This window comes from Giraffa tippelskirchi, chromosome 2 (assembly GCF_054371585.1).
Source record: "Giraffa tippelskirchi isolate mGirTip1 chromosome 2, T2T-mGirTip1v1.2.pri, whole genome shotgun sequence".
In the NCBI taxonomy this organism is placed as follows: domain Eukaryota; kingdom Metazoa; phylum Chordata; class Mammalia; order Artiodactyla; family Giraffidae; genus Giraffa; species Giraffa tippelskirchi.
In genome coordinates this window covers 95866357-95893944 of record NC_137276.1, presented here as the reverse complement: position 1 = coordinate 95893944, position 27588 = coordinate 95866357, and the positions used below count along the sequence as shown (strand labels likewise).

The window sequence follows — 27588 nt, the reverse complement described above, 5'->3', positions numbered from 1 at the left end:
TGAAAGGATGATATGAAAACTATATTGTACAGGTATAATGATTCATGAGGAGCACACAGCAACCCACTTCAGTATTCTTGCCTGGAGAATCCATGAACAGAGGAGGCTGGCAGGCTACAGTCCATAGGGTCGCACAGAATCGGACATGACTGAAGTGACTTAGCATTTACATACATAATGATTCATGCATTGATAACAGAGAAGCAGCAACGTAAGTGTTTTTGGTAGCCTGGTGTAACTGATACAACTGTTTCCCAGTAGCCTAGTTTTTACACTAATAAAGGGTTATACAGTTTTTATGACATATAGTATTACACTCATATTCCTAATACAGTATTGGAAACACTGTTGCATTTTTTTAAAAAAATCACTTACCTGTGATGATAGACTGACACGCAGTTTAATTATGAAAGAGAGAGGGAGAGAGAGAGAAAAGAGGGGTGGGGCCAAACATATTGTGTGGTAATATAATTCTTTGAAAGCAAAGTTATAAAACAGTAAAAAACTAACACATTTTTTAAAATTTATTTATTTATTTTAATTGGAGGATAATTACTTTACAGTATTGTGGTGGTTTTTGCCATACTTTCACATGAATCAGGCATGGGTGTCCATGTGTTCCCCATCCTGAAGCCCCTTCCCACCTCCCACCCCACCCCATCCCTCTGGGTTGCCCAGAGCATCAGTTTTGAGTGCCCTGATTCATGCATCGAATTTGCACTGGTCATCTGTTTTACATATGGTAATATACATGTTTCAATGTTATTCTCTCAAATTGTCCCACCCTCACCTTCTCCCACAGAGTCCAAAGTCTGTTTTTTACATCCATGTCTCTTTTGCTGTCTTGCATATAGGGTCATTGTTACCATCTTTCTAAATTCCATATATACGCATTAATGTACTGTATTGGTGTTTCTCTTTCTGACTTACTTCACTCTGTATGATAGGCTCCAGTTTCATCCCCTCATTAGAACTGACTCAAATGCATTCTTTTTTATAGCTGAGTAATATTCCATTGTGTATATGTACCACAACTTCCTTATCCATTCATCTGTCAATGGACATCTAGGTTGCTTGCATGTCCTAGCTATTATAAACAGTGCTGCGATGAACATTGGGGTACACGTGTCTCTTCTGGTTTCCTCAGTGTGTATGCCCAGCAGTGTGATTGCTGGATCACATGGCTGTTCTATTTCAAGTTTTTTAATGAATCTCCACACTGTTCTCCATAGTGGCTGTACTAGTTTGCATTCCCACCAACAGTGTTAGTCAAAGTTGCTCAGTCGTGTTCAACTCTTTTCGACGCCATGGACTATAGTCCATGGAATTCTCCAGACCAGAATACTGGAGTGGGTAGCCTTTCCCTTCTCCAGGGGATCTTCCCAACCCAGGGATCAAACCGAGGCCTCACACATTGCAGATGGATTCTTTACCAGCTGAGCCACAAGGGAAGCCCAAGAATACTGGAGTGGGTAGCCTAGCCCTTCTCCAGGGGATCTTCCTGACCCAGGAATCAAACCAGGGTCTCCTGAATTGTAGGCAGATTCTTTACCAACTGAACTATCAGGGAAGCCCAACAATGTAAGAGGGTTCCCTTTTCTCTACACCCTCTCCAGCATTTATTGTTTGTAGACTTTTTGATGGCAATCATTCTGACCGGCGTGAGATCTGACCGGCGTGAGATGGTACTTTGTTGTGGTTTTGATTTGCATTTCTCTGGTAATGAGTGGTGTTGAGCATCTTTATTTCTTTTAAGATTTATTTATTTGGTTTTTTTTGGCTGTGGTGGGTCTTCGTTGCTGCGTGCGGGCTTTCTCTAGTTGTGGCAAGCAGGGGCTACTCTTCATGGTGATATGCAGGCTTCTCTTTGCTGTGGCTTCTCTTTGCTGTAGAGCACAGGCTCTGTAGCATTCAGGCTTCAGTAACTGTAGTGTATGGGCTCAGTAGTTGCAGCTTTTGAGCTCTAGATCACAGACTCAGTAGTGTTGTGTGTGTGTGCGCCATGGTATATAGGATCTTCCCAGACCAGGGATCGAACCAGTGTCCCTTCCATTGCAAGGTAGATTCTTAACCACTGAACCACCAGGGAAGTCCAACACATTATTGATTTTAAATATCACTCACCTTATGCCTAATGTAAGGATAGACTATCCACTTCAATACAAGTCTTGCACACAATGTTCTATACATATATTTTTGTATATTTATTGGAAAAAAATCCCCATATAAATGGACCTGCTCAGTTCACACCTGTGCTGTTCAAGGGTCAGCTGTATATGGAGGGATGACATTTTGTTTATCCATTCATCAGTCAATGGACACTTGGGTTGTTTCCATTTTGGGGCTATGATGGAGAATGCTGCTGTGGACAGTCATGTGCAAGTTTTTGTGTGGACACATGATTTCAGTTCTCTTGGATGCACCTGTAGGAGCAGAATTGCTGGGTCGAGTGATAACTCTGTGTTTAACATTGTGTTGTTGTTGTTCAGTTGCTCAGTCGTGTCTGACTCTTTGCAACCCTATGGACTGCAGCAGGCCAGACTTCCCTATCCTTCACCGTCTCCCAGAGCTTGCTTAAACTCAGGTCCATTGGATCAGTGATACCATCCAACCCATCTCGTCCTCTGTCGTACACTTCTCCTCCTGCCATCAGTCTTTCCCAACATCAAGATCTTTTCCAGTGAGTGGGCTGTTTGTATCAGGTGGCCAAAGTACTGGAGCTTCAGCTTCAGCATTAGTCTTTCCAATAAATATTCAGGATGATTTCCTTTAGGATTGACTGATTTGATCTCCTTGCAGTCCAAGGGACTCTCAAGAGTCTTCTCCAACACCACAGTTCAAAAGCATCAATTCTTTGGCACTCAGCTTTCTTTATGGTCCAACTTTCACATCTGTACATGACTACTGAAAAAACCATATCTTTGATTATATGGACCTTTGTCAGCAAAGTAATGTCTCTGCTTGTTAATATGCTGTCTAGGTTGGTCATAGCTTTCTTTCCAAATTAAGCATCTTTTAATTTAATGGCTGTAGTCACCGTACAAAGTGATTTTGGAGCCCAAGAAAATAAAGTGTCTCACTGTTTCCATTGTTTCCCCGTCTATTTGCCATGAAGTGATGGGACTGTATCCCATGATCTTTGTTTTTTGAATGTTGAGTTTTCAGCCAGCTTTTTCACTCTCCTCTTTCACTTTCACCAAGAGGCTCTTTAGTTCCTCTTCACTTTCTGCCATAAGGATGGTGTCATCTGCATATCTGAGGTTATTGATATTTCTCCTGGCAATCTTGATTCCAGCTTGTGCTTCATCCAGCCCAGCATTTCACATGATGCACTCTGCATATAACATTGTGAGAAGCTGCCAAACTGTTTTCTGAAGTGGCTGCACCGCTTTACCTTCCTCACCCACAGTAGGTGAGTCTTGCGCTGTCCCTGAGGCGGGTTGGTTTGGAAGCTTGTGGAGTTTAGTTCCTGCTAATCTGTTCTAGACCTTCAGCTGCAGTGGAAGCTTAAGGAGTGAGGACATGGTGGAGAACAGTGGCTGGAGAATGGATGGACTGGCAGGGCTGTGCTTAGATTTACTGGGTGCTCTAAGGATGCCCTGGGAACTGCTGTGAGGGAACCAGGCCAGTGTACCCAAGCTCTCTCCTCCTGGCTCTGCGCGGCTGCCCAGGGGCAGGTGTGGGGCAGGTAGAGGGTTTGGGGTAACCAGGTGGGGGAGGAGGCATAGCCCTCAGGCCTTTGTGTTCCATCCCCACAAACCTCAGGTGTTCTGTCCTCGCCCCTCCTTTTGGGCCTGCCCCTCTTCACAGGCCACGGAGACAGGTAGAGCCAGGAGCAGAGCCAGGCCAGGCCCAGACACACTTGTGTGCAGATCTTGCCTCTGCTGCTCATTACAGCAGCAACCTGGGCAAGTCCCAACCTTGCCCTGCTTCACTTTCTTCCCCTGTAAACCCCCCACATCCCTGTGGTTGTGAGATGGAAATGGGATCCCAGGACAGTGCTTCGCCTCCCTGTTTCTCTCCCTTCCTGGGCCCCATCTGTCTCTGGGATGCTCCTGGGTCCCTGGTTACACTGGTGAGTCCCCTGCTGCTCTCTCCCCTCTGTCTTCTCTTCCCTCCCTGAGAGTGACATTGAGGCTGGACTCGGGGGAAGTCCAGGCTCCTCTTAGAATCCCACAAAGTCATGGACCCCTCATATGCAACATGCTCACCAAGTCAGGGGCCTCATGGGCCTCATGAAAATGTCTCCCAAGACCTCCCCTCACCCCGCAGCCGCAGTAGTGTGGTCGTGACGACAACTGTTCCCTGCAGCTGGTGGCCAGCACGCCTCCCCTGACGTCAGTCAGTCAAGGCTGGGGCCACTGCCAGAGGGAATCTTCCCCCATTGCCAAGGAGCCAGCCGGCGCCTGCCACAGGATTTTAGCTCCCTCCCGCTTAGAGCTGCCTAGCTCAACTTGCTGGGCCAGTGCTTTGGAGAAGGAAAGAGCAGCCCTTTTCCTGGGCATGGTGGCTGGTTGATGCATCGAGCCCTCTGCCAGGCACCCAGCCTACCCCATAGGGGAACCCTCATCACTATTGATCCTCAGTGAAGTGGCATTTTTTAATGGGAGTCTTTTCCTAAGCAGAGCCCAGGCTTCCCGCCTGACTGCCCTGTGAAATTGGACACAGTCCCTCCCGCCTCCCAAGGTGGACCTTTGGATGAGAGACATTGGTCCTTGGAGGCACGGTATCTTTAGAAATTATCATCTGTGTTGTTTCATATTCCAGAACACTTACTTCACTTTGAAGGGTGAGTTATAGGGCTTTAAAAGTCCGTTTTTAGTGGTTTCCCTTGCAGCTGGCTGTTTGAACACAATAACTGCATTTCCTGTAGCATGCGTGTGATTTGTCCAGTCATTCTGCAAATATCTTTTGAGACTTCATTGGGTGCCGAAGCTTTTGGGGGACCCAGGGAAATGAAAGCCAGACTCCCACCCTCTGGGGCTGTACCATAGTGGGGAACTGAGCATAGGCTTGGAGGAACTGAAGCCGCGTGCAACAGGAAGGGTTCAAAGATGGAGATCAGAGGCCAGGGCCCTCAGAAAAGGAGAGGGGCTGCAGCCCTGCTGGGGGGCAGCTGGGGGACCCCTGTGTGGGCATTCTGGTAGAGGTCATGGCTGGGCAAGGGCCTGGATCTGGTTGAAGCAGACAGCCTGGACGAGCTGAGGCAGTTGGGTCTTGGGGAGTCAGGGTGACCTTCTCCCTAGTATGTGGTCTTGAGCAGATCCCTTTAACTTCCTGGGCCTCAATTTTCTCATCTGTACTAGGGGGACAGTAATACCTCCTTTCCAGGGCCATGAAGAGGACTATAAGGACAGATGTGTGTATAAAGTCCCAGCGCAGTGCTTGGCATCAGTTGGAACACACTGGGCAGGACTACTTTTAGCCAAAGAGCTTGGACTGTACACTGGGCTGTGGGCCAATGTCAGGGCCCCCAGACCCCTCTCCAAGGGTTTGTCTCCCTCTGGGAGCCCTGGAGGAGAAGGGGGAGGGATAGGGAGGGACTGGGGAGGGGTTAGGAGGGGAGGGCTTAGCAGGGACCCAGGCTGGTGCTGTCTGCATGTTGGCTGCCCGCCTGCCTGGGGCCCCATCCCTGCCAGCATGTGGGCTTGGCTTCTAGAATCCACCAGATCCAAGAACAGCTCCAGGGTTCCAACTTAAATCCTCCTCAGCAACACTGCAGGGTCATCCACCCCCGGATGGGAAGGCTGGAGCAGGGCAGGTAGAGTACACAGCCCTGGCCCACTCTGTTGCCAGAATCTCTCTTTCTCTCTTCCCTCCTTCTCCAGGCTGGCTGCCTCTGTCTGTCTCTGCCTTTGTCTGTCTCTCACACGCACACATTGGCAGGACCCCTCTCACAGTGACTAATACTTTCTGTCTCAGGAGTCCTCCTACCTTCATGACATCAGGCATGAGGGATACAGGCAAAATCACGATTTTTTTTTTTAAAGCACAGCTGCCCGTTTTCTTCTTGGAGGCAGGGCTGCTGACAAGGGGCCTGTGACATTTGCAGGATGTGTGGAGGGGAGAGGTGGGCGAGGGGTGGACCCCAAACCAGACGAGGCTCAGCTCAGCCCCCACGTCCTCCCTGGTTGTACCTGCCCTCGTAGGGCCCAAGGTTAATCTGCGGTCTCCCATTGGCTCCCATCCCTGTGTTCCATGTCCTTGGGGCACCCCGTTCGTTCCTTTTCCTCTATCTGAAGCACACAACCTTCTCTTCCACCCTGGTTGCCTCTGCCCAGGCCCCTCCTCCACCTCTTCACCAGCGGTTCCTTCACTCACTCTCCTCTGACTACATCTATTCCCTCTCAGAACCTTCAATAGCTCCCCAGTAGCACCAAGTTCTGACATCTTAGTTTAGAATCCAAGGTCCTGGCCTCTGACCTCCCTCCCCGTCTCCTCTTTCTCCCACCTCTTCCCGCACAAGCCTTTTCCCCAGTGCACCAGCCTCGTTACTGCTCTCTCCTTTCCAGCCCCTGGGCCCTTGCTTCTGCTATTCCCCTGCCTAGAAGGACTTTCCCCAGGCCCTGTCTTTTTATGTCAGTTTCTATTCTTCCAATAAATGCCCTCTCTTCACTAAAACCTTCCATTATCCCTCTAAGCTGAAGGGACCCACCCCTCCCTAGATCTCCAATAACATGTATCATTTTATGTCCTGTCCTGTTCAGTTCAGTCATTCAGTCGTGTCCGACTCTTTTCGACCCTATGGACAGCAGCACACCAGGCTTCCCTGTCCATCACCAATTCTGGGAGCTTGCTCAAACTCATGTCCATCGAGTCGGTGATGTCATCCAACCATCTCATCTTCTGTTGTCCTCTTCTCCTCTTGCCTTCAATCTTTCCCAGCATCAGGGTCTTTTCCAAAGACTCAGTTCTTTGCATCAGGTGGCCCAAGTAGTGGAGCTTCAGCATCAGCATCAGTCTTTCCAACGAATATTCAGGACTGATTTCCTTTAGGATGGACTGGTTGGATCTCCTTGCAGTCCAAAGATACTCTCAAGAATCTTCTCCAACACCGCAGTTCAAAAGCATCAATTTTTCAGCATTCAGCTTTCTTTATGATCCAACTCATGACTTTCTTTATGATCCACATCCGTACATGACTACTGGAAAAATCATAGCTTTAACTTGACAGACCTTTGTCGGCAAAGTAATGTCTCTGCTCTTTAATATGCTGTCTAGGTTTGTCATAGCTTTTCTCCCAAGGAGCAAGTGTCTTTAATTTCATGGCTGCAGTCACCATCTGCAGTGATTTTGGAGCCCAAGAAAATAAAGTCTCTCAGTGTTTCCATTGTTTTCCCATCAATTTGCCATGAAGTGATGGGACAGGATGCCATGATCTTTGTTTTTTGAATGTTGAGTTTTCAGCCAGTTTTTTCACTCTCCTCTCACTTTTATCAAGAGGTTCTTTAGTTCCTCTTCACTTTCTGCCATAAGGGTAGTGTCATGTACATATCTGAGATTATTGATATTTCTCCCAGCAATCTTGATTCCAGCTTGTACTTCATCCAGTCTGGCATTTCGCATGATGTACTCTGTATATAATTTAAATAAGCAGGGTGACAATATGCAGCCTCGACACACTCCTTTCCCAATTTGGAACCAGTCCATTGTTCTGTCCTGTATTATTATTTAAGTATCAGCCCAACTGGCCTCTTAAGTACCCTGAGAAGGAGATACATCTTATTCTTTAACCACCCAAAGTACCAAGCAGCACAGTGGTTTAGCACCAAATAAGTGCTCAGAAAGTAATTGCCAAATGGATGGCTGTACCTCATAGGGTCACAATGCAGGCTACTTCTGTCCCCCAAAGGTGGTCCAGGCCTGGCAGTCACTACCTTCCCACGTGCTATTTCTGTCAAGGTTGTTATTAGGATTATGCTAGGTTCTTACAATGAGCTAGAAAGTTCTGTATTGTTCTTGTTGTTGTTTAGTTGTTGTGTTCACCTCTTCGTGACCACATGGACTGTTGCCAGCCAGACTCATCTGTCCGTGGGATTTTCCAGGCAAGAATACCGGAGTGGGTTGCCATTTCCTTTTCCAAGGGATCTTCCTGAACCAGGAACCAAACCCACATCTCTTGCATCGGCAGATAGGTTGTTTACCACTGAGCCACGTTGATTATAAAACTAGCTTTGTGCTCCTCACAGAATAGTTTTGTCTCTTCAATTTCACTGATAAGTATTGGCCTATTTGGGTTATACATATTTTCTTGAGCCAGTTTTGTTCATTTATATTTTCTTAAGTTATCCATTTCATAAAGAGTTGAAAATATATTGCTATAAAACTGTAGATAGTTTTCTCTCTTAATTAAATGTTTATCTATATCCATAGACAGGGGCCTTTTCTCATTCCAGGTATCTTTTTTTTCCTCTGATAAAAATTACTAAAGGTTTTTTTTTTTTAATTAGTTTTCAAAGAATCAGCTTTTTATTTTTAGATATCAGCTACTTTTTCCTTCTTCCCATTTTCTTAATTTCTACTTTTATTGACAATTTCTTCTTTCTTTGGTTTTATTTTATTTTTTCTTTTTAGCCTTTTGGTTTAAATGCTTAGTTACTTTTCAGTCTTTCTTGTTTTTTAAAGTACATTTAAAGCTGTAATTTTCCTCTGAGTACCACTTTGGTCTCAAAACAGAGGGGTTTATTGTTGTTTATTATCATACAATTCTAAATTGTCTATAATCTCTGCTTCTCTTTTTTTTCTCTTTTACTGGAGAGTTACAGAGCACTATGGGCTTCCCTGGTGGCTCAGTCGGTAAAGAATCTACCTGCAGTGGAGGAGACTCAGGTTCCATCCTTGGGTTGTGAAGATCCCTTGGAGAAGGAAATGGCAACCCAGTGCAGTATTCTTGCCTGGAAAATTCCATGGACAGGGGAGCCTGGAGGGCTACAGTCCATGGGGTTGCAAGAGTTGAACACCACTGAGTTACTAAACCACCACCACACCAGAGAGCACTATAGCTTTTTAGATTTTTCAAGTGGATAGTTTCTTTTATAATCATGTTACTATTCATTTCTGATCTTATAGTGCAAAAGATGTTCCATATGACTTTTGCTTTCTGGAATTTGTTGACATTTTTATTTATAACCTAATATATAGCCAATTTTTACAACTGTTTCACATGTGTTTGAAAATATTTATTTATGGTTGGGATGTAAAGTTTGTCTTTCAGTCTCTCAGTTTACATTTTTGAATTGTGTTATGTAATGATAAATCATTATTTTGGGAGTGACTTGTTCTATCTCTAAGGAAAGACTGTTCAATTCTCCCACAATGATTGTGGGATCTGTCAATTCCTACTGTTTTAAAAAATCAGTTTTTTATACATATACATATAATTCAGGCAATATTCTTATATATTTATGACTCATGACTTTGACACTTTTTGATGCTGTACTTTTTGCCATTATAAATACTCTGGTTTGTTCTATTTAATGCCTTAGTCTTGAATTCTGTTTTGTGGGTGGGTGCATGTGACTGGCATGTCCTTTTTCATCCTTTCATTTTTTACTTCTTCTGTGTCATTTTGTTTTATATATGTCTTTTATAGTAGCAGACAAATGGATTTTGTACTGAGTGTCTGCTTTTAATAGGTAGATTTAACCCATTTGCTGTCATTCATCATAGATTTATTTCTGCCATCTTATTTCATGTCTATGTTTTAAACTTTCTTATTTGTGTATAGTTTTTTTTTTTTTTACCATATTGTGTGGCTTACAGGCTCTCAGTTCCTCAACCAGGGATTGAACCCAGGCCATGGCAGTGAAAATCTGGAGTTCTAACTACTAGGCCACCAGGGAACTCCGTGTATAGTTTATTTTGCCTTTCATTGAACTGGTCCCATTTACCTTGTCCTGTTTTTCTTTCCTCTAATGATTAGGAAGTTTTGAGTTTTATCTTGGGTGATTATTCTATATATTGTACATATATGTGTGTATACTTACATTTTTATATCAACATCTGGGTGTAATCAGTATCTTTAGACTCTTCCCAAATGAGGCAAGAACTTTAGTACTAATGATAACTTATTTTTCCCAGCCCCTGCCCTCACATATGGATCATCATAGATTTTAGTTCTAAATTGTCCTTCATTGTCTTCAAATTGTTTTATAATATTTATTATAATATGTGTTGAAACTTAACTCAGGTTTTGCTGTTTCCTTTGCATACCACTGTTGGCATCATTTATAATACCACTCATCTTTCTTTTTCATGGATCTATTTTTCACTTTGCTGGAGTATATCCTCCAGGAATTCTTTAAGAAAGCATGGATAATGTAATTTATGAGGCGACTGATGTCTGGAATGACTATTTTTCCTTTCTAGAGGGATCCAGTTTGATTTTCAACTCCCTGTTGAATTTTTTTTTTAATTCCAAATGATGGTATTTGTAGATATCCTAGATCTCTATTTTTGTTTCAGGTAATATATACCCTCAAAATCTGTGCATACATGAATTACAATGTTACCTGAATGTCTTCTGCTGTTCAGTTCAGGCCTTGGCAACCCCACTTTAGTCAAAGTGAAAAACGAAGTCGCTCAGTCATGTCCGACTCTTTGCAACCCTATGGACTGTGTAGCCCACCAGGCTCCTCCGTCCATGGAATTTTCCAGGCAAGAATACTGGAGTGGGTTGCCATTTCCTTCTCCAGAGGATCTTCCTGACCCAGGGATCGAACCCGGGGCCTCCACATTGCAGGCAGACGCTCTACCATCTGAGCTACCAGGGAAGCCTCAAATCCATGCTATTTGCATCTGTTTTGTTGACTGCAGTTCTGAGTGGGATTCACTCCCTCTGGGTGAAGGTCAGTCTTCATCCCTCCTCCCAAGGAAACTGGGGAAACTGCCTCAGTCTCCCCACTGGTCCTCAGCTGTAGATCTTATTTTCTTAACCTCTTCATTTATTATTAATATCCAAACCAAAGAATTATAGGATGTCAGAACTTAAAGGACCTGAAGACCCAGGTGCCCTGCCCTGCTTTCATACATGAGGAGACCCAGGCTCTTATGTGTGGGGTACAGCTTGTGTCCGTTGTGTCCACCAAGCCTTGCCCCTCTGCCTTGCCGAGTGACTCAGGGGGATGTGCAGGGTGACAGGCTGTGGGGACAAGGTCACTTTCTCAGGCATGATCTCACAGTGTCTGCCTGAGATGTGGATTCCTGGAGGTCCTGACTAGCTTGTGCTATGGCTTTCCTGGCCGTCCACACACTGGCAACTCCTACGTCTGTATCTCTTGCCCCTCTTCTACTTCTCTGACTTAAGTCTCCAAATGCCTGTTTGAAGTCCCACATACCTGTCTGAGAGGTTCTGAAGTGTGTCAGAAACTAAGCCCCCACCCACCCCCCCACCAACCCTGTTATTCAGCATCTTCCCCCGTTTAGGATATGATACCACCATTCATTCGGCTCAGGCCCCACACAGCCACCATCCTCAATGCTCTTCTCTCTCACCCCCACGTCCCCATGTTTCCCTCCAGAACACCCTGCTCCTGTTGGCTCTGTCTTAGATAGTGGCCTGAATCTGGCCACTTCTCACAGCATCCACCTCACCCCACCTTCAGTCCAGCTCTCCGTCTTGTCTTGCTGGATTATTGCATAACCTTCTACCTAGTGCCCCTGCTTCTACTCTTGGTCTGGATTTCCCCAACAACCAGGGTAAACTTTTCAAATGTCCTATAGATCATCTCTCTCTTTTGCCCAATCTCTGCAGTGAATCAAGTCAGCCTTACCCAGATGCAGCAGTCCCACCCACCCTTGACCTGCCCCACCTCCCCCCATCTTCCACTCACCAGTCCCTCCACTTCCCCAGTTCAGCTGGCCTGCCTTTGCACACCTCCACCCACCATGTTCCCTCAGCCTGGAATGCTCTTGCCATTGGCCACATGGCTTCCCTACCCGCATCATTTAGTCACTGCTCAAAAGCTTCTCCTGAAGGAGAGATGCCATCCTTCCCTATCCAAAATGACACCAACTTCCACCAGTTACCTCCAACTGGCACTACTGTTCCTAGTATGTACCCATCTTTACTAGAAATTACAGTATCCATTCATTTGTTTATCTGTCTTCCTATTAGATTATAAGTCACATGAGAGCAAGGATTTTGCCCCATTCCCCTGTATGCATAGTGCCTAGAACACTTCCTGACACGCAGTAGACACTCAAATATTTCTTGAATAAATGAACAAATGAAAGTGAATAGACTTCACATTCATTTATTCACTCAGCTACTGTTGACTACTATTTATGCCAGGCTCCGAGTAGATGGGTAAGACACAGACCAGGTCCCTGCCTCTGGGAACTGACAGTCCAGCCAGGGGCCTTTTAAATGGGCAATGAGAACAGAACCATGAAAGGCCTTTATGGGGGTGGAGAGTCAGGGCTGAGGCATCAGTATTCTGTGAATCAGTATCAGCTCACCAAGGCAAAAGGAGCAGGGAGGAGGAATGGCTGGGGAAAGGAGCCCCAGGAGAGGATGGATACTCATAGCAGAGGCTCCTAAGGGGCTTCTTTGTGTCAGCACTGCTCTAATGGCCTTAGTATATTAACTCAGGACAACCCTGACGAGCCCCATTTTAAGGATAGGAGGCACAGAGAAGTGAATTTGCACAGGGTCGCACTCTGGGAATGAGGAGCCAGACTCAGCCCAGAATCAGACTTCAGAATCTGTAACCAGCTGCTCCACGGCCTCCAGGAGAGGGGAGGTGTGTGGTCAGAGGTCGAGAGCTGGGGTAATGGTGAGGGGTGGCAGGCAGCAGAAGTTTGCAAGCCGCTGAAGGGTTTAAATTTCACAACCCCCATGGGCCTGGAGCCTGTTGGGCTTGCAGGTCTAAAGAGAGACTCCCCCAGCTGTGGCTGTGACCTCTGAAACAATCAGGGAGAACCTTTATCTCTGGAGAATAGGCTTATGGGGTGGGGGGTGGGGAAGATGAGGGGAAGAGCCTGTGGGGAGATGGTCTCCCCAGCCTCTGTCTCCCCAGCTGCCTCAGTTCCCAGATCCCAGGAGGCCTGCAGCAGCCCCATGCTTGGTGGCAAAGGCCCTGGCTCTTAGGGGGCTGCCCCTGATCCTGGCTGGTGTCTGTGCACACACAGCTGGGGACCCTTTCTGACCCGGGAAGGCATCTTCGGGCTTCCCGCAGGCTTGTCTGGGGCCTCTCCTTCCAAGGGGCTGCCAAGTAGAGGCACTGTGTCCATTTTACAAATGAAGAAACAAAGACTCAGAGAGTCAGCTGACCTCCCCAAGACTCAGCTTGTAAGGGCTGCTGAGGGCTCCAGTCCTGGGTCTGGGGACTCCTGAGGAGTTCTGCCACAGAGGTGATCATTGACTTCATGAGGCTTTTTCTTTAGACAAGAATTAAGGCCCAGGGAGCACCATGGGGTAGAATAAGTGGGTCCTCAAATGAGTCAGTCAGAGCCTCACACTGAGGTGCCCGAGGCCCTGCTGGATCCTGACAGCACAGCCCGGGGCCTCGTGGAGACAGCTCCATGAAGCCACCCCGGGGAGCGCAGCTGTAGCCCGGGGGTCTGCAGGCCCCAGGGGCTCCCAGACAGATGGTTCCAGCCCCTGAGTGGCCTCCTTCCACCACAGTTCTGGACACGGCCGGACAGGAGGAGTTCAGCGCCATGCGGGAGCAGTACATGCGCACAGGGGACGGCTTCCTCATCGTCTTCTCGGTCACGGACAAGGCCAGCTTCGAGCACGTAGACCGCTTCCACCAGCTCATCCTGCGCGTCAAGGACAGGTGAGGGCCAGGACACCCCACGCCTGGCTCAGGGTAGGCTCTGTCTGTCTGTCTGTCTCAGATCTTTAGATGAAAGCCGAGGTTCAAGGAGCAGAACTGAATTCAGCCCTTGGTTCCTCCAACTCCCACCAGCTCCCACCCTAGTCCTTTCCACATGGCAGAGGGGTCGACATGCATCCATGGCCTCGACGGGTTGGCTCCCTCCCATCTTGCCTAAACTGTTCCCACTGATGACTCAAGGAATCATAAATAACATCTGTTTTTCAGCTCAAATTTAAACCAAATTTTATTACAGCCAAAGAAAAAGTGAATTTTCTCTCCAGTGTACGTTGTAATTGGTTAAATCACAGTTGACTGTGAGATTTATAAGCCCCTAATTAAAGGCTCAGGCTTAACAGGTGGCTCAATGGTAAAGAATCCGCCTGCCAATGCAGGAGATGCAGGTTCAGTCCCTGGATGAGGAAGACCCCCTGGAGAAAGAAATGGCAACCCACTCCAGTATTCTTGCCTGGGAAATCTCATGGACAGGGGAGCCTAGCAGGCTACAGTCCATGGGGTTGCAAAAGAGTCAGACACGACTTAGCAACTAAACAATAGCAACAGTTAAAGGCTCATGTTTTCCTTAGCATAATGTGAAGTAGTTAAATAATTTGAAATTGTTGTAAGTCCAACTGGTCTTTTCAGTTAATTGGCTCTTAAAGAGGTTAGTATAAAAACAAAAGGACAAACTAATAGGAGTTTTGAACAAATCTCAGTAAATTTGAAAAGTCCAGTTAACACCTATCTTAAAGGCAAAGTGTTAGTAACTTTTTAAGATAAAGGTATACATGCTTATATACATGTACACATACATACACATAAAGTTCTAAGAGATAAATGTGGGTTAAACCCTTGACTATAGGAATCTCTAAAGAGAAAACAAAAATGACACAGATGTGGGAAGATATTCAACTTTCTTGCTAATCAAAGAAGTGCAAGAAAGCAGGATAAAGTACCATTTTTCACCCATCAAATTACAACTTCTTAATGAAAGTACTCACTGCTGACAAAGATGCTGTGAGACGAGCATTTCATTGACTTCGGGACAGGAGCCTGGCCACATGTGTCCTTTGGAAACTTTCAGGCAGACACGCCTCCGGATCCTTCCTGACTCTCCTGGGAGCCATCCTGATTTTGTAGCTGTCATTGTTGAGAGGGAGCTGTGTGCCCACCCTGGCCCTGGTGTTCTTCACGAGTCATTGCTGATGGCCACAGCATGATGGCCTGCATGGGCGTGTGTCACGGTGACTGGGAGATGGGAGGAAGTGGGCCCAGGAACCCACCCACTGGCCAGACATTGTAAAGCCACGGGATTCCCAGGAGGGTCCCCACTCACCTTGCAACAGGCATGAGGCTTCAAACCAAGGCAGCCAGCAGCCCGCAGGCCCCTCTTTCATCCCTGGAGATGTGGAAGGAAAGACTCGGAAGTCAGCCTCAGGCCCATAGGAAGGTGCTGTGAGCTGTGTCGGGCTTGAGGCAAGGGCGCCCCGCCTTCACCAGGGGCTGCTCACGAGCTACTGTTCCTTTTTTCCCCAGGGAGTCATTCCCAATGATCCTGGTGGCCAACAAGGTCGATCTGATGCATTTGAGGAAAATCACCAGGGAGCAAGGAAAAGAAATGGCGACCAAACACAATGTAGGTGGGGTGTGTGTGTGTGTGTGTGTGTGTGTGTGTGTGTGTTGGAGTAGGGGGCTTAGGGGATGTCAACATCACTTCACTCTTGCAGTCCTGGTCTGTGGGAATGGAACGCAGACCTAGGTCATGGGCTGGATTCCATAGAGATGTGGCATGTGCAGTGTGGGATATTTTGTGAAAGAAGATGCCAACCTAGAGAGAAAGCACGTCCTTGTCAGTCAGTAGAGGCCCTGCTCTGGGGAGGGCCCTGACCCTGGCCCTGACGTGGCAGGTTCATCACTGGGCCATGAAAAGAGTTGGCTTCTGTCTCTGAGCCAGCACCTCACTGTGCTCGGAACTGTCAGATCAGCTGCCTTCACTGAGCCCTGCTCATGCCAGGCATTGTGTTGGGAGAGCATCTACTCCCGGCTACCACACTTGGATGTAGGCACTACTGTCTTCATCTTGGAAGTGATCAAACCCAGGTTGGCCCAGCCCACAGTGCATGTCAGGAGACATCTTTAAGTTTTTTTTTTTTCTATCCATTGTGATGCCCCTTTACCCACTGGATGGTGGGGTCACTGGACTTCTTCCCACCCTTCCCCCGCATTGGCCCAGCCATGCCCTGGCCTCACTAGTCAGTTATGTAGACATCCACCTAGCCTTCCAGGAAGTCTACAGGATTATCGCTTCCCTCTGCCTGGTAGGCCTAGCTCTGTGAGTAGAGGAAAGGGTTCACTGTGGGTTAGTTTTGCTTGTCTCTGCCTTCTGTGTTTATTCACATATTCATTCAACCTTCCTGTGTCCTAGAAAACAAAATTCCATGCTTCAGGTGTTTACTTCTAGTGACAGAAGACAATCAATAAACAAACCTGGTAATTCCTTGGTGGTCCAGTGGCTAAGACTCCAAGTTCCCAATGCAGGGGGCCTGGGCTCCATCCCTGGTTAGGGAACTGGATCCCACATACTACAACTAAGATCCAGCCAATGCAGCCAAATAAATAATTAAAAAAAAAAAACACACAGAGCTTTTTAAAAAAATAAGTAAACAAAGTAAATTAGAGTGTGCCCAAAGGTAACATGCTCTGGGGGAAGGTAAATTAGGGAGGCAGGGAGGGAACGTGGAGTGGGGGAGGGGCACACTTTTACAAATAGGTGATCAGGGAAAGCCTTGCTAGAAGGTGCATGTCAGCCAGGACTGACTGCAGATGTGGGAGCAGGTCCTCTGGATATCTGGGGAAAGACTGTCCCAGCAGAGGAATAATCCAGCAGTCCAAAGACCCTGCTGTGGGAGTTCAGGAACAGCAGGGAGGTGAAAGGAGGCCAGAGCAGAAGGAACAGGAGGGGTGAGTAACAGGAGGCGAGGTCAGAGCAAGGAGGGTGCAGTGGGTTAAGGCCTTAAGGGCTTTCACTCAGAGTGAGGGGGAGACCACTGGCGGGTTCTGAGTGAGGAGAGACATGGCCTGACTCCTGGCTGAAGAAGGAAATTCCAAAAAACCATCTACTTCTGTTTCACTGACTACGCTAAAACCTTTGACTGTGTGGATCACAACAAACTGTGGAAAATTCTTAAAGAGATGGGAAATCCAGACCACCTTACCTGGTTCCTGAGAAACCTGTATGCAGGTCAAGAAGCAACAGTTAGAACCAGATATGGAACTCTAGATTTCCAGGTGAAATATCAATAACCTCAGATATGCAGATGACACAACCCTAATGGCAGAAAGTGAAGAGGAACTAAAGAGCCTCATGATGAGGGTGAAAGAGGAGAGTGAAAAGCTGGCTTAAAACTCAACATTCAAAAACAAAGATCATGGCATCTGGTCCCATCACTTCATGGCAAATTGATGGGGAAAAAATGGAAACAGTGACAGATTTTCTTTTCTTGGGCTCCAAAATCACTGTGGACAGTGACTGCAGCCATGAAATTAAAAGACGCTCCTTGGAAGGAAAGTTATGGCAAACCTAGACAGTGTATTAAAAAGCAGAGATCACTTTGCCAACGAAGTTCTGTATAGTCAAAGCTATGGCTTTTCCAGTAGTCATGTATGGATGTGAGAGTTGCACCATAAAGAAGGCTGAGTGCCAAAAAACTGATGCTTTTGAATTGTGGTGCTGGAGAGGACTCTTGAGAGTCCCTTGGACAGCAAGGAGATCAAACCAGTCAATCCTAGAGGAAATCAACCTTGAATATTCATTGGAAGGACTGATGCCGAAGCTGAACTTCAATACTTTGGCCATCTGATGCAAAGAGCCAACTCATTTGAAAAGACCCTGATGCTGGGAAAGATTGAAGGCAGAAGTCGAAGGGGGTGATAGAAGATGAGATGGTTGGATGGCATCACTGAGCCAATGGACATGAGTTTGAGCAAACTCTAGGAGATAGTGAAGGACAGGGAGGCCTGGTGTGCTGCAGTTCATGGGAGTGGCAAAGAGTTGGACATGACTTAGCGACTGAACAACAACAACAAATACCAAATCATTATGTTGTACACCTGAAATTAGTGTTGTATGTCAATTATACCTCAATTTTATGTGTACATTTATGATTATATGTTTATATACATGGAAAAAGAAAAAAATGCCTTGAAACCCAAGGGGAAAAAAGTCATGAAACCCCTGTAGGTAGGGCAAGAGTCCTGGGATTGAGGTTGGGGACACTTCAGTGCCATGCATGAGGGGAGATGAGCAGAAGCAGGGAAAGCAACAGAGTGGTCAGTGATGTGTGAGGACCACGGTGAGGTCTTGAGAGCCAAGAAAAGGACATGCCTCAAAGAAGAGGGAGTGATCAACCAAGACAGGTGTGCTCAGAAGTCTCCAGGTGAGCACTGAACTGACCGCTGGGTTTAGAATTAGATTGAGACCTCAGAAAGCACCCACCTCTCTACCAGCCAACATCCTAAACAGAGGCCAGGAGCTATCCCATCCCAAAGACTCCATAGTGAGCTGATGCTGAGGGCTTTCACAGACCCCTTCTGGGTGGGTGGGTAAGGATGGCGGGAAGGGGGCAATGCAGGGGTAGCAGCAGCCGCATTCTTCAGGTAACAGATAATGAGACACAGAGGGCTGGTGCACCCCACCTACCCCCACTGGAATCCAGGTCTCCAGTGTCTCAGCTAATGTTGCTTTTACAGCAAATGCTGCCACCTCATTTATCATTAGACCACATGACCTTGTTAGCTCCTGTCCTAATTTTAGAGCTCATAAGGCAAGTTCCTCTTCAGCTGACCAAGGCAGGTCACCCCCACTCAATGCATGAAGGTGGCATTTCCTGGCCCTTTAGTAGAGCCAAACATTATTACCATTTGTTGCACGATTTCCCTTAGTTTAAGTCTTATTGCTACGAAATCTTAGAATTCTAAGAACCCAGATAATGCACATCAGTGTTTCTGCAGAGGCTGAACTCCCCAGAAAAAAGGTGGCAGTGTCTGAAGACCAGGGATATTACAGCTGGTGTGCTTGTGAGGGGGTGGGCAGGCAGCAGAGGTCTGGCCCTAGGAACCTGGGACATGCAAGCTGGCAGGATAACAGGATGCAGAGGCTCCGGGTAGGTCCCTGCCCCCTGGATGTCCACAGGGGAGAACACTGTTCTGCCCTCAAAAGACTGAATAGGACTCCAGCTCCCGGTACCTATTGGGGTGCCTATCATGCTTAGAAGAGGCTCTGGAGTGGACCTCAGCACCCCTACCTGTCCGCGTCAGGCCAGGCAGGAAGTGGAAGGTGTTCCTGGTCCAGATCTTGAGCCTCCGCTGGCTGCTGTGTGGCCTTGGGCAAATACATCACCACTCTGAGCTCAGTCTCCCCAGCTGCAAAATGGAGATAGCTAATTTGCTTACCTCAGCAGGTTAACGTGAGGATTAGTGAGGTCAGGGACATTGAGACCTGGGAGGCCAAACAGCCCACAGTCACCTCTGTGAGGAGCCTACAACCTAAAAGCCTTCAGTGGAAGGCAGGCTCCTCTCAGGGTTATCAGAGGCTCAAATATTTGTCGAATGGAAGTTTGGAAATTTCGAAGGTCTGAGCCCTGGCCTTTGTGCTCGGCTCTTTGTGTCTGGGTCAGTAGAGCAAGACCCCTGCTCGAAGCCACTGCAATGTGTGGACATCTGATCTCCTGCAATGATCATTGGTGGGAAGGTACTTTTTGATGTGTTCTGGGCAATCATTTACAACCTGCTCCCCCCCTAAGATGACAACTTCCCCTATCCCCAGGTTTAACCTGTCGGTCATTTTTATTTTCTTTGCTGTGTTTTTTTCAAATGTGTTAATAGTGAAATGTCTTAATTTTGTAATCAGGAAAAAGTTGTAAAAACTACCAGAGTTCTTCAGTCTAATCACGATTGGCTTGCCTGCATCTCATCTAGGGAGGCCAGTGCATGCTGTCTGGAGCCCACAGTCTCTCCACTTGTTAGGAAAGTGGGGGTGTGCCTCCTGCTTTTTTGGGGTCCCTATGAAAGGAGGAGTCTCTGTCCTGACTTCATGGAGGCTTTGTTTTCCTCCCTGTGCCAGCCCAAGGCTTGGGGTAGACATGGCCCCATGAGGTCCCTTCAACCACGTCTCCCAGTTACTGCCACCCTCCAGCGGATGGTGACTCCTCAGTCCTAAACATGCAGACACGAGCCGTCTGTAAACATACTGAGCTCTGGGCTCACAGATGCACACCAAGAGAGAGCTGGGCCAGGCAGGCTGCTGGAGACCAGAAGGGATGCACAGACCACCAGAATCACCAGGGTGCAGAGTCCTGCCCAGGGCCATCCCCTTTCCCACCCACATCCCCTCAGGAGGACCTGGGAAAAGGGGCAGGATCCCCCAGGGCACAGAAATAGACTTTGGGGAGGAAAGTGAATAGAATCAGAACATAATGTCAGTTTGATAAATGAAACAGTCTTTAGTCTTCAAGTGTATAAAAAGGTCTTTTTCATTCTATTTTTAGGGGGCTCTGAAATATCGCTGTGAACCAAGAACAAAGAGAGAGTCAGAAAAGCCGTCAGGAAAACTTTCCAACTTTAAAGAGTGAGAAACCATAGAGAACCTACTGTACAGCACAGGGAGCTCTGCTCAATGCCCTGTCATGACCTAAATGGGAAGGCAATCCAAAATAAGAGGGGCTATATGTAAACATATAGCTGGTTCACTGCCCTGTACAGCAGAGACTAACATTGTAAAGTGACTATACTCCAACAAAAATTAATTAAAAAAATAAAACCCACACAGCTGCTAAATAAAGCAATAATAAGTCAATAAAGAGTGAGAAGCCACCCAAGGCTTGAGGTTGTAGGTGCCAGGAGGCTCTGCAGGGTTCCTTGGGAACTCTGAGAATTTTGCATTTTTAGGGAAAAGGGCTTTGTGTATCTCAGTGACTCCGCTTTGCCTTCCAGATTCCGTACATAGAAACCAGTGCCAAGGACCCACCTCTCAACGTCGACAAAGCCTTCCACGACCTGGTTAGAGTAATTAGGTGAGTGAGGCTTGCCACCCGGAAGCGGGGCCTCTGCAGCAGGATGGGCACAGGGAGGGCTGGAGGAGCACGGGGGCACCTGTCCAGGCTGGGCTCTTCTGGGCCTTGTTCTGGATTTCTTATGCCCCTGTCCACCTCTGTCCTCCCCACCCACCTGCGCCTTCCCCTACTCCCTATGGATGGAGCCACAAGCAAACAAAGTGCTCTCCTGCTGGAGGTACCAGCACAGCCTCCTCCCTGGATCTCCTCCATCCTGCAGCTCAGACTCCCCTTGGGCAGTGCCTCCATCCTGTCCCCCGCCCCAATCCCAGGCTCTCCTGACACCAAAGCTGCCAACTCAGTAAAATGTAGGCCCTCCCCTCTTCCCTGACGTCAGAGCACCCCTTGACATTTTAGCTGAACCACCAGCATCCGATTCCTAGGCTGCAGTTACAGAGGCTTTGCACATGTGTCTCCTCACCAGTCCCTACACACTGGCGGTCTGCGAGGACTGTCAGAAACCCAAGCCATGGTCTCTTGTACATTCTTTTGCATAGTTAGGTGTAAAGCTTCATCATCTCATGCTTAGATGACAGAGACAGCCTCCTGGCTGGTCTCATCATCCTCTATCTTCCCTGTTCCCAAAATCCTCAACCTACAGAGACATCTAACCAGTGGTTTGCAGACGACGTGCATTTAGCCTGTTGTCTTATGCTGGGGACCTCTAGGGCTTTCACATAGTTGTGGAATCACATGCAGGCTGTAACCATGCGCTTCCTGATCTGCCGTCTCTCAGCCCCCCACCCCCAGTGCATGCACACACTGACACTGATGCACACACACCCAAAAACCTCCTTTTCTGATTATTCCCCAGCATGGACTTTGGTTGGTAGCCTTCACCTTCTGCTTTTGCTGGCAGTCCTGCACTCATGAAATTATTTTCTCATGGGTGTTTGCCTGGTGTTAGGAGATGCTACCACACTGGGAGGGGGTGACGTCTTAGTTATGGACCTCCTAGTTCCAAGGGCAAGTTTTAGCCATAGGAAAAATGAACAGGACTTCCCTGGTGGTCCAATGGTTAATGCTTCACCTTCCAATGCAGGGAGCAAGGGTTTGATTCCTGGTCAGGGAGCTAAGATTCCCACGTCTCTCAGCCAAAAAACCAAAACATAAGCCAGAAACAATACTGTAACAAATTCAATATAGAATTTTTAAATGGTCCACATTAAAAAAAATCTTTAAAAAAATAAAATAAAATATGAAACAGACATAGAAGCCAACATTGTGTGACATATAACATAGCTTAATGTTATATGTGATGGAAATAAATGTAGCCATAGCATGTTATCAGGAAATCTCACCAGTTCGATGGCAGATTTTGCTCTGCCCTCTCTCCCTTCCCACTTTGCCTGCCTTAGAGATGCTTTCCAGGCCAGGCCTTCCCCCTCCAGCGTCCAGGACCAGGACGTTCCCTCCCTGCCTCCCTTTCCTCACCCCTCCCCATCCCCTAACCACTCCCCATCCAGAACCAGAGCTGACCTCCCAGTCACAGACCCAGGAGCAAGCAAGGGAGGAGAAGGCAGGGAGAAGCAAAGCCCTATGTAACATTGCTATTCTGTCCTTCGTTCTCTCAAAAGGCAACAGATTCCGGAAAAAAGCCAGAAGAAGAAGAAGAAAACCAAATGGCGGGGAGACCGGGCCACAGGCACCCACAAACTTCAGTGCGTGATATTGTGATGGCCGAAGGCCCTGGGCACAGTGACCGGGAACTGGCCAGCCCTCAGGACCGCTCCACTGCCTAACTGCATCGAAGACCATTCTAACCATGACCCTTGGCCCGAGGACTCGGCACAGCAAGGGAGAGAGGGAGGGTGGGTAGGGAGGAGGTAGGGTCTGGCTTTTCTGGAGGGGCACAGGTGTCTCACCAGAGACGAGGAGGCGGGGGTGAACAAAGCAGCATCCGAGCCCCTGTGTTGATGCAATCCGGTCCCTCCCTCTCTTGGTGGCTGTGTTGTTTCTCTGAACTCCATAGTGTGGGTTTGATGTGGAGGTGTTTCTCCATGTACAAAAACAAGCCATGATCAAGCTCCCCCCAATCCCACCCCCAGCCCACAGTGTCTGAGCCTGGGTGTCTTTTGTAGATTTTTAAATTATTTTAGGGGTTATTATTTTATTAAAGGGGTCTGTACCCAATGCCTGGTGAAGCTTCAAGTCTTCAGCAGACCTCTCCGATAACACGTCTGGAATATTGTGGGTTTTTTTTAACTGAACTTTCCCAGCCGTGCCAAAACTCAACTCAGTATGAAAGTAGAGTGACCGAGAGACTGGGGAGTTCACAGGGACGCCGGCTGGAGGATCAAGAGAATCAGACCCCACTCACAGCCTGTAAACTGGAGAGAAGAGAGATGTGTTTACCCAGAAGGCTTTACTGTGGTTCAGGATACAGATATTATGAAACAAAATTTTATTTTGCTGAGGAGCGAGGCTGGCACATCGGTTTTTAAAGGGCTTCACCTTAACCTAGAGATGTATAAATTAAGCAAGTTGATTGGCATTGTGAAAGTGTTCATTTCTTTTTCAAGTGTTGTGGGTTAACGTCTGTGCTCTTCGCAGCGGCTGTGACAGAGAGCGTTCTCCGTCACCTGCGCTGTCTGGTGCCTCTGATACAAACACACTGAGCAGGTGTGAATGGTCTCCACATGGAAGTCGGCTAACATGGACACCATCTGGAAAATTCTAATTTGTGCTAAGTCTTCACCAAAAATGATCCAATACTGTTCCTATTAAAATATCACCAAGACCTGAAGCCATTTTCCCTTTGAGTCAACTGACTCACTTCTTCAGTCCAATAAATGAGCAAAAACCCCTTGAAGTATTTGCAAACTTAGTATTACAGGTTGCCTTTCTGGCACAAACTTTTATTAACCTCTTGTATCTTTACTATAATTGGAAGAGAAAGAAAGGCTGGGGTGATGACATGGCTCCCCTGCACCTGTTTCTACAAGGGGCCAGCCCCCAGCTCCTTGACGATGCCCACCTGCCTCTCAGGTGCTGCTGGTATGAGCCAGATGGGGTGGGGTGGGGTGGGGTGGGGCAGGGTGGAGGGGCAGCAGGAACCACAGCACACCCCGGAGAGAGAGTCAGAAGACAAGGCAGTCGGCTAGTGACCTTATTTTCTGTCTGTTACAAATCAGGCCACCAAGAAAACTAGAGCATCCCTAGCAGGTGGCCTGGCCACCACTTGGAGAAAGAAATTTCGGAGCAAGTGAGCACCCAGCTGGACATGGAGACACCTGGATTCTTCTTTAGTTTTGAAAATATGCTATGTTCCTAACTCAACAAGGTCACCAGCAACATGGGGGAAGGGGTGGGGGGGTACAGCCAAAGAGTGACTCTGCTGCTGAACAAAATAATTTGTTGGAAAATTAGCCTTCATTATTTGTCTAAATGGCCCTTTTTTTTCTTAGTCGAAAAGGAAGGATAACAAAGAACATTCAGCTCAGGCATTCAGATCTTCCCAAGACCCTGTAATGTTAGTGGGCCTTCTAAACACTGACAGGACAAGGCCCTTTCCAACCGCTATGCTCCTCTGGGCCACATCCCAGCAGCCCAGTTACAGTTGGGTGGCAGCTGTAAACTGGAGATGAGGAAGAGGCAAGACAGAGGGAAGAAGGAAGGATGGCGATGCGGTGATGGAGAGAGTCGTGGAGCGGGCCAGGAAGCCTTGCCCACAGGGCAGCATCCACTGTGAAAAGTTCTCAGGCGTGGACCTCCACCAGCACCCTTATCCACTGTGGAGCCTGCAGTTCCCTGATGGCCCTGGGGAGTCTTGTTGGAAGCAGACCAGTTGACTTAGAATGAAGCCCTTAGCTGTGAATGTAACCAGACAAGGGGATTCCAGCTGCTTCTGGGCCCTCCCCCAATTAGGGCAGTGCCATCTACCCCAGTCCACAGCCCCATCTTCCAGGGCATCTCTCCTGCACTCGGCACATAGCCCACGATGCTGAAGGAAGAAACGGTAAAGGATGGCCTTCAGCAGCCTCCCTGCTGAGTTAATAGTCCGCCTTCATTTCCCATGACCTCACTTCCCCCACAGCTGCGATGGGTAAATAACACTTTTGAAAGATGGTTCTCTGCATTTTAGAGAACTGTGGCTCTTGAGGCAGTGACGGCTTCCACCTAGGCCTGAGTTAGAGTGTACCCAGGGGTACCCCCAGCACATGGGCACCAGGCAGGGTCAGTTTGGAAAACCAGTAGCCTTGCTCCTCCCTGAGTGCAGAGCCCAATGAGACTTGTGTCTTTGGTGACACTCTGGTGTTCCTACTGGCTTTCCATTTGAATTGTGCTACCTTCATGCCCCTGGAGCACACCATTCCTGAAATCCCCCCACCCCCTGCCTTTGTCACTGTGTGCTCACAGATTTCCTTCTGACGTCCTGCCCCTCCCCTCCCTTGGAGGGCTCCTTTTCTCCCCTTAGAGGGCATGCAATCCGAGCCATCCTCCCCACCCCCACGCCTGGGGTAACGCCCACTGACTTCCCCTCACAGGGTACTTTGCCTCACAGGGGACGCTGGATGGCTTCAATTAGGACTTTGTGCACCCCACCCCACCCCCCATCTTCTTGTGGAGAGTGCCTGTGAGCCTAGTGTGGCCTGTCTCCCGTTCCCAGGAGACATGACCCACTAACACATGGCAGCTCTGACCCCTCAGACGTGTTACAGTCACTCCAGAGCCAGAGTCAGGTCCCCTCCCTTTGCGGCCCCCATTGGAGTAGGGATTCCATGTAGGGCTTACTAGAATGAAAGACACTTGAATTGCTGAGCGCCCGTGAGCGCCCGGCTTCTATCACACAGTGTTAGCCGTTGTCGACGCTGGTGGCCGTTGTCGTGAAACAAGGGATGCCTGAAGATCTCGATGATGCTTGAGCCTTTTGTGTAACTTTTATTAAGTCTTTGTGTATCCCAACTCATTAATAAAGAAAAGCAGAGGAACTCTTGTCTCTCTGATTTCCTCTTACTCAAATATTCCTGAAGTTTCGATGAGAACATTATATGTGGTCAGTGTCTGGCCCAAAATGACACCCTCTTGCAGAGCAAATCTAACGCGAGGAGGAGACCACGGGAGGCTAAGAGCAGTGTCCCTGCCCTGCCTGGAGCCAGAGGATGAAGGCAGGTGAGCACTCGTTTAGAGACACAGCCTCCTGATGTCCAACAGCCCTGCATTCTGGCTCTGCCTCTGACTTTTATATGCCTTTGAGTAAGTTACCTGCTTCAATCTTTACCTTCCCAGCCTATGAATGAGACAATGATGTGTGCTTCCTAAGCAGACAAAAGCTAAAGCTAAGTGTGGGCATCCATAGGACAGATCCTAGAAATGGTCCCCTTTGTAAAGGACACCAAGTGGATTGTCTGACATTGGTTTTCATGGAAACTGCCCCCTGCCCCCATCTGTAAGATTACAGTCTTTTGTATAAAGTGATTCCTTTTCTCTTTTGATTGAAACTGTTGGGTGCTTGGCAAAAAACTTTGGGTCTTTTTCTCCAGGGCGTAGAGACCAAATCCCTTCCTGGGTACTCTTTGGGTGACAACAGCTGAAGCAGGTTAACTTGGGGGCTAGAGGAAGCTTCTCATCCCCTCTGGGCTGGGGGCAGAGAAGACTGTCAACTAGAATGGGTAGGGGTGGTGTGGCTGCCTGCCTATTCATTCCTTCCACACAGATTTATTGGACTCCACCCATGCCAGGCATTGGGCTGGGTACTGGGTATATGGTGCTGAGCAGGGCAAAGGATGTTCTGATAGTTCTCCTTTAGTCCTGTCCTACTCAATCAAAATCAGGACAAAATTCTTAACTCTGGTTGTTCAGTGATTAAGAATCCTCCTTGCAATGTGGGGCACATGGGTTTGATCCCTGGTCACAGAACTAAAACCCCACATGTCTTGGAACAACTAAACCTGCACACCACAACTACAGGGCCTGAATGCCCCAAACTAGAGAGTCCATGTGCCACAACAAAAGATCCTGTGTCCCTCAACTAAGATCTGACACAGCCAAATAAACAAATATTTTAAAATAAGTAAATCCAGACTATAAAAAAAAAATCTGCATTTCAACAAGATCCCCAGGTAATTCGTATGTGCAGTAAAATCTGAGTGTCACTGCCCTACAAAGGACATCAACTCAGCTTCGGAATGAAATCCAGCCTGCATGCACTGTGCCTTGGGACCCAGCTCAGCCAGTCCACCCAGGAGAAGTCTCATCTGCTTTCAACTCAACAACTAGAGTTTGCTCCTTTCCTATAACAGCCACAAGATTCTGCCTGGCCAAGCAGCAAACTCAGAAATGTCCCCACAGCCAGCAAGTGGTTTCCTTAATTATAGGAAGTTTTTACACAAAGGCAAAGTGGATCCCAGTTTGCTTCTCAAACACTCAAACATTTTTCTGAAAATGTAGACAGCCACACTCAATGCATAGAGCTCTGAATCCAAGCTGAGAACACACAAAAGCTCAGTGTTCTTGGAGCTTTCTCTAAAGGTGGGTGTTCTGTACCAGCTGGAGATACTCTCATCCCCCAGGACTCTCACTTTGCAGAGTTCCACCATCGTGCTTGGGGCTTCCCTGGTGGCTTAGCTGGTAAAGAGCCCAGGAGACACAAGAGGCAAAGGTTTGATCCCTGGGTGGGGAAGATCCCCTGGAGAAGGAAATGGCAATCCATTCCAGTA

The 27588-nt window shown here is 47.7% G+C and overlaps 1 protein-coding gene across 10 annotated transcripts in view; it reads left to right on the top strand.

Annotated features, from left to right (window-relative positions):
- MRAS (muscle RAS oncogene homolog) overlaps nt 1–25860 on the top strand; it is a 68414-nt gene extending 42554 nt beyond the window's left edge. For 8 of the 10 annotated variants that reach the window (XM_081574098.1, XM_081574102.1, XM_081574096.1 and 5 more), the window contains 4 exons: nt 13628–13781; nt 15357–15456; nt 20811–20890; nt 22507–25860. In XM_081574098.1, the coding sequence (XP_081430224.1) occupies nt 13628–13781; nt 15357–15456; nt 20811–20890; nt 22507–22606 (434 nt within the window). In that variant the 3' untranslated portion in view covers nt 22607–25860. Of the gene's footprint in view, nt 1–3228; nt 3413–4716; nt 4790–13627; nt 13782–15356; nt 15457–20810; nt 20891–22506 lie in introns of those variants that run through there. The other 2 variants (XM_081574105.1, XM_081574106.1) reach the window with 2 other exon arrangements.
- The last annotated feature ends 1728 nt before the right edge of the window (nt 25861–27588 follow it).